Here is a 14,371-nt window from a genome sequence, read left to right as displayed (position 1 = left end):
TTGTAACTTAGGCCTCTACTTCATGCTTATACATAACTATATACATTTTATGCACACAGTCAATAATTCTATTTTGTTTGTTTTTACTCATTTTCATGATGTCCATCTGGTATGCCATATCTTTCTAACTGTGCTCTTTCACAAAAGCTCACAATATATAACTATATACTTATTATGGACACAGCATGTCTTACACTAGTTATCTTGTTGTTATTAGTTGTTGTTATTAGTCCCATCCTTCAGCTCCATTCAACACCTCTCATCTATCTCTTAGCACCATCCATATTGGATTTCTATTTGCCATATATTTTTCAACTGTACTGTGATGTTTTACAAAAGTTCTGAACCTTTCTATTCTCATTGTTTCTACAGTTTGTGAATTGAAAATAAACATTTTTGCTAAAAGCATTATTATATTATTGATTGATTGACTATGACTTTTCAGATCACCCAGTAGTGCTATCTGCGGGGTCAGCTCCATGCAAATATTGCAATCCTTCAGCCATTCCTGGACCTGTGTCCTGAAACAAGCTACAAATGGACAGTACCAAAACAAATGATCTAATGATTCTGTCTCTTCACAGCCAAATCTGCAGAGCTGGGAATCTGCAGAGCTGTATCCCCCATACAAATAACATTCTATTGGTAGCAAGAATTTTATATAATAATTTAAATTGAAAAATTCAAAGTTTTGAATCCGGCGTCGTTTTGCGTATCAGTTCATAAACACTATGCCATGGAATCGGTACGTCAAAAATCTCTTCCTAACTATTTTGCTATCTATATGGGACGGCTGTCAATATTTTGGTCCTTAAATGAAACTGGTCAACTTTTTTATTTTATCACAATTTTCTTTAACAAATTATGTTCTTTAATGCAAGGCCGACAGACAAGTTCCTTACTTTTTCCTCCTTCCACTTTCCTCTTCCATTTTTGCGGTAATGCTGCAATTATTTGGTTGTAATTTTGGGTAGAGCAGACATTTCCATATGTTTTTGTTAACTCCACCATTCCTACCGATAATATCATTTACGAAGATTATACTTTTTTTTTAAAAAAGAACATTTTTTAAAATCAATAATTATATTTGAGTTTAACCACAATATTTGTTGCAATATTTGTTCTGTCATTTCTGGAGGATTAAATTGAAATTGCAACCAACTTTCTATGGCTTGTTTTAGAAATAGTGATATTTGGGAGATTATTTCCTTTTCAAATACCTGAAAGTGAGGGGTTGTAATCTGAATAAAGGGAAAAAGTCCCTTCTTGAACATTGGGTGAGACAATCTTACTAGTTTGCTAGAGAACCAGTTCGGATTTAAGTATAATTTTTGTATGACTGAAGCATTTAGTGATAGGTCTAATGCTTGAATATTTAATAATTTCTGTCCTCCGAATTCATATTCATTATATAAATAGGCCCTTTTAATTTTGTCTGGCTTGCCGTTCCAAATAAAATTGAATATTTTTTTCTCATAGAATTAAAAAAACAGTTCGCTAGGCGTAGGCAAGACCATAAGCAAATAGGTAAACTGGGATAATACTAAAGAGTTAATCAGGGTGATTTTTCCACAAATTGACAGGTATTTACCTTTCCATGGTAGCAAGATCTTATCTATTTTTGCTAACTTTCTATTAAAATGTATTGGAGTGAGATCATTTATTTCATTAGGGATATGTATTCCGAGTATATCCACATCACCATCAGACCATTTTATTGGTAAACTACATAATGTAAAATTTTTATTTGTTAGTGATCCAATATGTAATATAGTACATTTATCATAATTTGGTTGTAATCCAGAGAGGTTAGAAAATGTATCTAGATCCTCTATGAGGCTGTGGAGGGATTCAAGTTGTGGATTTAAAAGAAAACATGAATCATCAGCGTACAATGACACCTTTGTTTTTAAGCCCTGGATTTCTAATCCCTTGATATTATTGTTGGATCTGATTTTAATAGCTAACATCTTGATGGCAATAGTAAATAGATATGCCGATAGAGGACAATCTTGTTTCACTCCTCTTGACAGTTTAAAACTTTCTGAGAAATCGCCATTATTTACTATTTTACACCTAGTGTTACTATACATGATTTTAACCCAATTTATAAGAGATTGTCCAAAATTGAAATGCTCCAGGCATTTATATATAAACCCCAGTCGTACTTTATCAAATGCCTACTCGAAGTCTGCTATGAATAGTAGGCCTGGTTTCCCAGATTTTTCATAGTGTTCTATTATTTCCAGTACTTGCCTTATATTATCTCCAATGTATTGCCCATGTAAAAAACCTGTCTGTTTAGAATGAATAATGTCCGACAATACCTTTTTAATTCTATGCTCTATACATTTTGCAATAATTTTTGCATCACAACACTGAAGTGTAAGGGGCCGCCAATTTTTTAAATGGACTGGATCTTTATATTTTCCACTTGTATCCTGTTTCAGTAATAATGAAATCATACCTTCTTGAGTGTCTGATAATCTACCGTTTACATAGGAGTGGTTAAAACATTCTAATAACGGTCCTCTGAGTATATCAAAAAAGGTTTGGTATACCTCGACTGGTATGCCATCCAACCCTGGAGTTTTCCCGGACTTAAAGTCTTTAATTGTATCCAGAAGTTCCTCCTCTGTAATTTCACCAATCGATTGGTTGAAATGTTTAAACGTGTATTTTTATATAAACTCAGCAAAAAAAAGAAATGTCCAGGACCCTGTCTTTCAAAGATAATTGGTAAAAATCCAAATAACTTCACAAATCTTCATTGTAAAAGGTTTAAACACTGTTTCCCATGCTTGTTCAATGAACCATAAACAATTAATGAACATGCAACTGTGGAAAGGTCGTTAAGACACTAACAGCTTTACAGACGGTAGGCAATTAAGGTCACAGTTATGAAAACTTAGTACACTAAAGAGGCCTTTCTACTGACTCTGAAAAACACCAAAAGAAAAATGCCCAGGGTCCCTGCTCATCTGTGTGAACGTGCCGTAGGCATGCTGCAAGGAGGCATGAGGACTGCAGATGTGGCGAGGGCAATAAATTGCAATGTCTGTACTGTGAGATGCCGAAGAAAGCGCTACAGGGAGACAGGACGGACAGCTGTCCTCGCAGTGGCAGACCACGTGTAACAACACCTGCACAGGATCGGTACATCTGAACATTACACCTACGGGACAGGTACAGGATGGCAACAACAACTGCCCGAGTTACACCAGGAATGCACAATCCTTCCATCAGTGTTCAGACTGTCCGCAATAGGCTGAGAGAGGCTGGACTGAGGGCTTGTAGGCCTGTTGTAAGGCAGGTCCTCACCAGACATCACCGGCAACAATGTCGCCTATGGGCACAAAACCCACCGTCGCTGGACCAGACAGGACTGGCAAAAAGTGCTCTTCACTGATGAGTCGCGGTTTTGTCTCACCAGGGGTGATAGTCGGATTTGCGTTTATCGTGAAAGGAATGAGCGTTACACCGAGGCCTGTACTCTGGAGCATGATTGATTTGGAGGTGGAGGGTCCGTCATGGTCTGGCATGGTCATAGGACTGAGCATGTTGTCATTGCAGGCAATCTCAACGCTGTGCGTTACAGGGAAGACATCCTCCTCCCTCATGTGGTAACCTTCCTGCAGGCTCATCCTGACATGACCCTCCTGCATGACAATGCCACCAGCCATACTGATCGTTCTGTGCGTGATTTCCTGCAAGACAGGAATGTCAGTGTTCTGCCATGGCCAGCGAAGAGCCCGGATCTCAATCCCATTGAGCACGACTGGGACCTGTTGGATCGGAGGGTGAGGGCTAGGGCCATTCCCTCCAGAAATGTCAAGGGAACTTGCAGGTGCCTTGGTGGAAGAGTGGGGTAACATCTCACAGCAAGAACTGGCAAATCTGGTGCAGTCCATGAGGAGGAGATGCAGTGCAGTACTTAATGCCACACCAGATACTGACTGTTATTTTTGATTTTGACCCCCCCTTTGTTCAGGGACACATTATTCCATTTCTGTTAGTCACATGTCTGTGGAACTTGTTCAGTTTATGTCTCAGTTGTTGAATCTTGTTATGTTCATACAAATATTTACACATGTTAAGTTTGCTGAAAATAAACGCAGTTGACAGTGAGAGGACGTTTCTTTTTTTGCTGAGTTACATATACACACACACACACACACACACACACACACACACACACACACACACACACATATATATATATATATATACATACACACACATACATACATACATACATATACATACATACATACATCCTATGTGTTTTAATCAAATCAACTATGTTCACTGAGCTTGTCTCATGCTTTAAGCACACTGTTTGATTAAATTATTAAGACACACAAATGACTAGAGGGAGTCCGACCAGCAATTGATTTGATTGTGCCGGGCAGGGCTCAAACTTGCTGCGCTGTGTAAAAAAAAAAGAGACAGCGAGTGACTGTGTGACTAGCAGCTGTTGTCTCTCTCTCCTCCCTGCTGCAGCGACTACCACAGAAAATCATGCTGTCCTTGCTGCTGAAGCTCCAACATAATAATACTCCTGAGTGGCGCAGTGGTCTAAGGCACTGCATCGCAGTGCTAACTGTGCCACTAGAGATCCTGGTTCGAATCCAGGCTCTGTCGCAGCCGGCCGCGACCGGGAGACTCATGGGCGGTGCACAATTGGCCCAGCGTCGTCCAGGGTAGGGGAGGGAATGGCCGGCAGGGATGTAGCTCAGTTGATAGAGCATGGCGTTTGCAATGCCAGGTTTGTGGGTTCGTTTCCCACGGGGGGCCAGTATAAAAAAATATGTATTCACTAACTAAGTCGCTCTGGATAAGAGCGTCTGCTAAATGACTAAAATGTAAATGTAAATGATTACAGTAATTTCTGACTGAAAAGTTCTGTTACCAAAATCCCTAATTTGTTTAGGAAAAACATTCCCTCAACCCTTGCTCTCTTTACGTGAAACATGTATGCATTGCATGCACGTGAACAATAGGGCCTGACCTCTAGCATATCATAATCACATCAATAAACTGGTTATAACAAACTCTGAACATCGTAACAGCAAAATGGATGCAGAGGACCTGACAAATAAACTCGAAACGGGGGAATGTTTACTGGTTGCTCATGAGGTAAAGGGGAGGTCAGATATGTGGAATAAATGTGACTAGTTGTGGAAAATACTGGAGATCAAGAAAAAGAAGGTAAGGAGCAAGCGCTGCGTCATATTATGTGTGCTAAACAGGTGCTGTTAGATTACAATATACTTTTTCTGACCGTTTGGAACAATGTAAACAACACTAAATACATTCTAAGAGTACCAGACAGTCCGTTGTAAAAAATGTTTTAAAGCCTTTATTACAGCAAAGACTAACAGTCGCATTCATTCGTGAATGCAAATTCCAAAATGGAACGGTTTATTTATTGTTTAAGTTAATTATTCAAGGCTCACTTTATTTTAAAACTAAAACGCTTGATTGCATTTCAAAATCATGAATGACTCGTATGATTGATACAGTAGCCTATATAAGTATTGAAATATAGGCCTAAGTAAGTTACGGTATTAGGACTAAACAGGATGCGCTCTTAGGCCTACAGCTCGATGGTGGTTATACAAGGCTGCTATACTAAGCCTACTAATGATAATGACATTACTTATTATAATGATGATCATAATAATAACAACAACAATAAGGAGATCAAGAAAAAGCGTTATTATTATTATTATCATGAATATAATTTCGGACAATTTGGAAGTGTAAACACGAAATAAATTATAAATAATACCAGAGGCGCTGTTCTAACAAAGTAAAGATTAAAAACAGCCACATTTGTGAAATTGTTTACTTGACATGTGGTTGCCTGAGGCTTGGTGCTCACTGAATCACTAGGCTATTAAACAAACACTCAAACCGGCAACAGAAGCAGGATCTGTCTTATTTCCGTAGATATATATGGATGATTTATAAAGCCAGGCACTTTAATAGTTAGGCTATTGATTATAGACCTAATTAAGTTGGGGTTTCCTCTCCTCACTTTTCTTAGACAATAAGGCAAGGGCTGTTTTCTCGTCTCCTCATTCTGCTGCTGCCTCCGCCGCATTGTTCTCAACACCAATATGCTGGTTAACTTTGCTATTATGCACATAGCGACGTGGTCTATGAAAAGGCGCCAATTCAACAGCACACTGATGTGTTTCAGAACAGCCAACAGTGACCACTATCCAATGCGGTAGAAAGCGCATTTGTTATAAAATAATATTTGTATTCGTGTTGCACCATTGTTCTTATGTAATATATACAATTTCAGTTGCACGTCTTAGAGTGATTGACTGTACCATCCCCATGGCCACCACATTGGATTAGTCCACTCAGACAGGCGCGAATCAGACAGGTGTCTTGTACACACAAACATACATACATACATACATACATACATGCATAGTACCAGTCAAAAGTCTGGACACACCTACTCATTCAAGGGTTTTTCTTTATTTTTACTATTTTCTACATCGTAGAACAATAGTGAAGACATCGAAACTATGAAATAACACATATGGAATCATGTATAACCAAGGGAAATGGGTGGCTATTTGAAGAATCTCAAATATAAAATAATTTGATTTGTTTAACACTTTTTTGGTTACTACATGATTCCATATGTGTTATTTCATAGTTTTGATGTCTTCACTATTATTCTACAATGTAGAAAATAGTAAAAATAAAGAAAAACCCTTGAATGAGTAGGTGTGTCCAAACTTTTGACTGGTACTGTGTATATTTTATTTTTGCTAGTGCTCGACTAAAGAAATCTGGGTCGACCAACAGCCTATCGACCAAACAATCGACCAGTCAACTAAATGGGGTCAGCCCTAAGGAACTGTCATGCAGAATACTATATAAAGGATCTGGAGGGCAAAAAGGTTATACCACATTTAGCGAAGCACCAGATAAGGACCCTTTGTATCACGATCACCCTTTATGCAGGCTAGTTAGTATGACTTTGCTAACAAATTATTTAAGCATCTATAAAGTGTTTAGGAATACTTTATTAATGCTTTATAAAAGTTGTAGTTTGTATACAGAGGGACCCATTTAATTGTTTCAGCCTGTAGCACCATCTGAGGCGCAACAGGAAGCCTGTTAGACCTACAAATATCTCTGTAAACGCTACTTTCAATTATAATTTCTCAAGAATAACTTGATACAAATACAGGCTTATGTCACACTTTTTAGCACACTTTTCTTTCTTTTAACTTTAGGGAAAATAGAATAGGCCTATAATGGACAATTTCATTCCATTACACTCGGGATGAACCCATTGCTAGAACTTCTGTATAATATTTATTTCAAATTGTAGCCTAAAACATAAATATAAAAGTATGCTCCCCCTGACATAGTGAAACCATAAAAAGCTTAAGGCACTTGAACTGAGCTTAGCCTACTCCTCCATTCATAGACAAGGCACAATGAACCCACAACACCAGACCATCTATCTACACCCCATGTTGCATTCAACCAACACAGTGACATAATCCACACATGGGTGTTTTACAATTCCTACAGTGGCTACCGGCTACACAAATCTAAGTTCCTTACCATCACATGATCCATTTCCATCAGCCTTGTCTCCATTGCATCGTCCACGCATTTTTTAAACTTCTGCTTTGTTCTTCCTCTCATAACAAAAAAACAAAAGTAAAGTTCACCCTTTTCTAAAAACAGTTTGGCCTAAACCGTCTGAGGAAGGGGCAGTCAAATCCTGTTTAGCCTCTCGCTCTGTGAGGTCACATGAGACGAGAAAAGGACCTAATCTCACGCCGGGGAGCGAGTGGCGTCTTAAAATAAACTTTGGTTTAAAAAATGGCCTCCCCCGTGGAGCGACGTGTGGGGGAGTAAGAGGAGACTTTTCAGTTGTGTCAGGCTAAATTTGTTCCCACTTAAAGATGCATTATAAAAGGTTTTGTATCATTTCAGCCAGTAGTTTTGAATGTAGCGCTCACGAGACAAAATGGGTCCCCGAAAATTGAAAAGCCTCCTCTCTTAGCAGCTCCATGTAAATGGCTACTTCTAAGGTTGAGATTGGGAGCCTTGGAAAGAGTTTGTAACGCAACACTGTACACATCTTTTAGTAGTTAATTAATCAGTATTTGGCCAATTAAAGAATCGAATTCACTACTTCGGTGACGCAAGCAACCGCCATGTTTCAACCAACTGAGCCAATGGAATAACATATGGTGCTTTGGAGCTGTTGTATTTGAGTCAAAGTAGCCTACATTTATTTTTCCCTAACTGCTATGCTCTTATTGACCCCGTCATAGAGTAAAACAACTAGGCTTAGTGTGTGTTTGAGATTAGACTGCACGGTGGTTCCCTGTTCTGGGTGGCTAAACCTCCTCTAGTTTAAACTCCACCATATCCTCCTATATAGGTGCTTTACAGAGGAAGTATGCATCAGCCTATACAGTGAGGGAAAAAAGTATTTGATCCCCTGCTGATGTTGTACGTTTGCCCACTGACAAAGAAATGATCAGTCTATAATTTTAATGGTAGGTTTATTTGAACAGTGAGAGACAGAAAACACAAAAAAAATCAAGAAAAACGCATGTAAAATTTTTTATAAATTGATTTGCATTTTAATGAGGGAAATAAGTATTCGACCCCCTCTCAATCAGAAAGATTTCTGGCTCCCAGGTGTCTTTTATACAGGTAACGATCTGAGATTAGGAGAACACTCTTAAAGGGAGTGCTCCTAATCTCAGTTTGTTACCTGTATAAAAGACACCTGTCCACAGAAGCAATCAATCAATCAGATTCCAAACTCTCCATCATGGCCAAGACCAAAGAGCTCTCCAAGAATGTCAGGGACAAGATTGTAGACCTACACAAGGCTGGAATGGGCTACAAGACCATCGCCAAGCAGCTTGGTGAGAAGGTGACAACAGTTGGTGCGATTATTCACAAATGGAAGAAACACAAAAGACTGTCAATCTCCCTCGGCCTGGGGCTCCATGCAAGATCTCACCTTGTGGAGTTACAATGATCATGAGAACGGTGAGGAATCAGCCCAGAAAAACACGGGAGGATCTTGTCAATGATGTCAAGGCAGCTGGGACCATAGTCACCAAGACAACAATTGGTAACACACTACGCCGTGAAGGATTGAAATCCTGCAGCGCCCGCAAGGTCCCCCTGCTCAAGAAAGCACATATACAGGCCCGTCTGAAGTTTGCCAATGAACATCTGAATGATTCAGAGGAGAACTGGGTGAAAGTGTTGTGGTCAGATGAGACCAAAATCGAGCTCTTTGGCATCAATTCAACTCACCTTGTTTGGAGGAACACCATCCCCACCGTCAAACATGGAGGTGGAAACATTATGCTTTGGGGGTGTTTTTCTGCTAAGGGGACAGGACAACTTCACCGCATCAAAGGGACGATGGACGGGGCCATGTACCGTCAAATCTTGGGTGAGAACCTCCTTCCCTCAGCCAGGGCATTGAAAATGGGTCGTGGATGGGTATTCTAGCATGACAATGACCCAAAACACACAGCCAAGGCAACAAAGGATTGGCTCAAGAAGAAGCACATTAAGGTCCTGGAGTGGCCTAGCCAGTCTCCAGACCTTAATCTCATAGAAAATCTGTGGAGGGAGCTGAAGGTTCGAGTTGCCAAACGTCAGCCTCGAAACCTTAATGACTTGTAGAAGATCTGCAAATAGGAGTGGGACAAAATCCCTCCTGAGATGTGTGCAAACCTGGTGGCCAACTACAAGAAACGTCTAACCTTTGTGATTGCCAACAAGGGTTTTGCCACCAAGTACTAAGTCATGTTTTGCAGAGGGGTCAAATACTTATTTCCCTCATTAAAATGCAAATCAATTCATAACATTTTTGACATGCGTTTTTCTGGATTTATTTGTTGTTATTCTGTCTCTCACTGTTCAAATAAACCTACCATTAAAATTATAGACTGATCATTTCTTTGTCAGTGGGCAAACATACAAAATCAGCAGGGGATCAAATACTTTTTTCCCTCACTGTATGTAGCTGATTAGAGAAAATATTGCACACAGTGGAGGGTGGAGAAATTGTAGGACAGGCTCATTGAAATGGCTGGAATGGAATTAATATAAAGATGTCAAACAATTGGTTTCTTACATTCATTCCATTCCAGCCATTACCATGAGCCAGTCCTCCGTTTTAATGTCACACCATTAAACCAACACTTTTTTCCCCTCACTGTAGGCCTGCGTCTCAGTCCAGAGGGAGAGAGGCTCCGCCTCCCTGTATGACTCACAGGTAAAATGGAGGTCACAACTGCTGGAAGAGGTAAAAAGTCAGCTCAACCCAATTGGTTTCTGTAGCTGTGTTTGACTACCAGTGTGAAGAGCTCCTGAGTGGCGCAGTGGTCTAAGGCACTGCATCGCAGTGCTAACTGTGCCACTAGAGATCCTGGTTCGAATCCAGGCTCTGTCGCAGCCGGCCGCGACCGGGAGACTCATGGGCGGCGCACAATTGGCCCAGCGTCGTCCAGGGTAGGGGAGGGAATGGCCGGCAGGGATGTAGCTCAGTTGATAGAGCATGGCGTTTGCAACGCCAGGGTTGTGGGTTCGATTCCCACGGGGGGCCAGTATAAAAAAATATATATATGTAATCACTAACTGAAAGTCGCTCTGGATAAGAGCGTCTGCTAAATGACTAAAATGTAAATGTAAGACAATACAAAGCCATGGACCAGCCTTATTTTCCACTCTAAGCAACAATATAGCTATGAAAATCTAACTGACCGAGGAGAAGATTGAACTTGGACAGGCTTGCATAGAAGTTTGAATCAACGCAAACGATAAAAGCTTGTGTCCTTTTCCTTAACTTAGTTTAACCTATTTCTCATGCACCTACAAGAATCTAACCAAAGCAAACATTAGGGCATGAACTTCCACTGTAAGCAGGCTAAATAGTCTTAAGCTCAAACTCCAACAAAAGCTCAATTCAATTCGAGGGACAATGGAAAAGTCGGACAGGCAAACATTAACTTATGCTAAAAGCCTGACTTAAGAAACCAAGACGATTTAGGTTTAAGGTAGAGCGCAATGATACCTGCTTTTTTTAAAGCCTGACTTAAACCTTAAACACCAATTCAACCTAAACAACACCAATTCCTATCCAAAACCGTCTTTATTACATTTGGTTTGGTAGCTGCATTTATACCAGAAATGGCACATAGGATAGAACACGCTCACCTCCAGGCCAGACTAATGCATTTAAAAGACTGCAACACTTGTAAATTACATAGATGACAGGTGTAAACTGAACATAAATATAAAAGCAACATGTAAAGTGTTGGTCCCATGTTTCACGAGCTGAAATAAAAGATCCCAGAAATGTTCCATATGCACAAAAAGCTTATTTCTCTCAAATTTTGTGCAGAAATGTGTTTACATCCCTGTTAGTGAGCATTTCTCCTTTGCCAAGATAATCCATCCACCTGACAGGTGTGGCACATCAAGAAGCTGATTAAACAGCATGATCACTACACAGGTGCACCTTGTGCTGGGGACAATAAAAGGCCACTAAAATGTGCAGTTTTGTCACACAACACAATTCCATGTCTCAAGTTGAGGGAGCGTGCAGTTGGCATGCTGACTGCAGGATTGTCCACCAGAGCTGTTGCCAGAGAATTGAATGTTAGTTGGTAGAGCATGGCGCTTGCAACGCCAGGGTTGTGGGTTCAATTCCCACGGGGGGCCAGTATGAAAATGTATGCACTCACTAACTGTAAGTCGCTCTGGATAAGAGCGTCTGCTAAGAGACAAAAAAATAAATAAAATAAAATAAGCCACCTCCAATGTCATTTTAGAGAATTTGGCAGTAAGTCCAACGGGCCTCACAACCGCAGACCATGTGTAACCATGCCAGCCCAGGACATAAACATCCGGCTTCTTCACCTGCGGGATTGTCTGAGGAGGCGGAGGTAGGTGCTGAGCAGTATTCTGTCTGTAAGAAAAACTAATTCTGATTGGCTGGACCTGGCTCCCCAGTGGGTGGGCCTATGCCCTCCAAGGCACACCCATGGCTGCACCCCTGCCCAGTCATGTGAAACCCATAGATTAGGGCCTAATTTATTTATTTCAAAATCGACTGATTTCCTTTTATGAACTGTCATTCAGTAAAATCTTTGAAATTGTTGCATGTTGCGTTTATATTTTTGTTCAGTATAACTACAACCCTGGTCAGTTTAACTTGATGTGTCACTCTTACATCACAGGACAAGGGCAGTGATACCTGGGAACAGTGTATGGTTTGCCTGTCTTTCTTGGCAGGGTTACAACACAACGCACACAAACTACTGATGACCAAAAGGTTATGGGCGATAGTTAATGGGCAATAACACCACTTCGTCACTCCTGTACATGCACTAGTCCTTTGTCTAGTCGTCGACAGCAATATAATCAACTTGACAAATACCAGATATAGTCTTCCCCTCACTGTCCAAACAATCTCAGCCGTCACCCATCTAACAACACAAGAGTCTTGTGAAACAATGTCTGCAAATAGACAAGGCTGAATTCATGGGTCAGGCTGAGTGGGTACAAATACGGTTCCAAACAGTGACCTACCTCTAATCTAATCACTGAAAGAGCAAACAAATGCAATATGTTCACAGGATAGTGTCCTCGAATACAGAAGTTAGATAAAAAATGTTTGCTATATGTTTCGTAGTATACAAAGTTATTAAATTGCATGGTCAGATCACATCATTATGCGTCCAGGCTACATTGTTGTTCATGGACATTTTTTCTCTCTCCCCAATATAAAAAGTGCCAGATTTGACAGCTGACGTCATCCCAGTGTCGGCAGTCAGTGGTGACTACAAACTTTTTCCGGAGTCATTTGTTGCGGTTCAGAGGTGGGGAAAAAAGATGAACAAAGAACCATGCAACTTTCCAACTTTTTTTTCACAAGACGTGATGTTTCAAAATATTGCAATATGATTAGCTACAGTTACCAGTTTAAAATTCAATCATGTATCAGGGAATGCTCAACCTTCTGGAATTGAAATGTTTTACACTTGCATGTCTTGGAACATTATTTTCTAATAACTTAGTACAAGTCTTGGCGCCTAGTAAAACATGTTTTTCTTTTAATAGACACCTTTGGGCTTTACCACGCGCCCACTTGCCTGGGTCACTATTTACAAAGGACCTTAAAATGGAAATGGAAAATGTTGTTCCATGTATTCGAAACTACGCTATTTTTCTTACAAAACGCTCAAAAACATTTTACTATCATAGTCGATATTCAATTGATTTTATGACATTAAAATAATATACAACAGATTAATTCAGTAGTTCAGAAGGTGGAAGCTCAAGTGCAAAATAACACAAAACTTTGGATATTTTGCTAATTGTTTTCCAGGCCTCAATCTATAATTCCCAGACAATCCTTCGGAAGAGGGGGACGAAATACCTAAAAAATGTATTAAACTCAAAATATTTGAATCCACTGCAAATGGTCTATAGAATAAAGTTATTTACCAACTTGGAAAGCGCACTTTACAACAACTTTACTAATTTATTGCAACAGTTGTCAACGTTTCATACCTGCACGGAATCGGCGGCCATCTTGGCTTTCGACTTTGAATCAAACTCTACGGAGACAGGGGAGGTAGAACTCCAAAAACAGCCTTGTTTTAAGTTTCCCTCTCGTGTGTCAAAAATAACCTATTCGGTGACCAAACCATCGGTCATATTGGAAATACTTGACTTTCCATGGCTTTCCTTGAGTCCTTGCACCTTTTTTCACTGAGGCAAGAAAAGTTATTCTGTAGTCCACATATATGAAGCAGCAACATAAATAAATATGTCCCACTGCTTTCACTTTGGGAGCGAGAGGCTGTGGTTTGTGTGGAAATGCATCAGCGTCCGCCCATTGGAGCTATGCACTCACTCAACCCAGAGCCCATTCTCGCGGCCAGATTCTATTCACACTCTCTCACGTGATCGTAAACTTCTCACGCGCACGAGCCTCGCACTCTCCTGTAAGAAATAATGTTTACACAATATAATAGCGTCTGAAAATTCTAGAAGTGCAATAAAATGATGAAGATTATGAGCTGGCCACTACTTGTTCCAGGTTATCCTATAGGTGAAACTTCATTGACATCATCATCATTCATCATAAAAATTCACAAATAAATAAATAATAATACATAAAAAGTGGCAGTAGTATAGTATATAGTGGTAGCCTAATACACTGTTGTACAGTAGTAGCAGTTGTAGAGAATGACTATCACGATTGTCTTCAGCAACTGGACAGATTCGATTACAAACTAAAATAACTGTCAACAGACTGCACTACATACCA

At 40.0% G+C, this 14,371-nt stretch overlaps 1 protein-coding gene across 2 annotated transcripts in view; it reads right to left on the bottom strand.

Annotated features, from left to right (window-relative positions):
* LOC121580726 (serine/threonine-protein kinase N2) overlaps positions 1-13,943 on the bottom strand; it is a 38,280-nt gene extending 24,337 nt beyond the window's left edge. The window contains exon 1 of one of the 2 annotated variants that reach the window (XM_041895740.2): positions 13,609-13,943. In XM_041895740.2, the coding sequence (XP_041751674.1) occupies positions 13,609-13,629 (21 nt within the window). In that variant the 5' untranslated portion in view covers positions 13,630-13,943. Of the gene's footprint in view, positions 1-7,605; positions 7,776-13,608 lie in introns of those variants that run through there. The other variant, XM_041895739.2, reaches the window with a different exon arrangement.
* Between the last annotated feature and the right edge of the window lie 428 nt (positions 13,944-14,371).

Source organism: Coregonus clupeaformis, chromosome 14 (genome assembly GCF_020615455.1).
Source record: "Coregonus clupeaformis isolate EN_2021a chromosome 14, ASM2061545v1, whole genome shotgun sequence".
In the NCBI taxonomy this organism is placed as follows: Eukaryota; Metazoa; Chordata; class Actinopteri; order Salmoniformes; family Salmonidae; genus Coregonus; species Coregonus clupeaformis.
The sequence above is the reverse complement of the archived record's forward strand: the minus strand, read 5'-3'. Positions and strand labels throughout refer to the sequence as shown.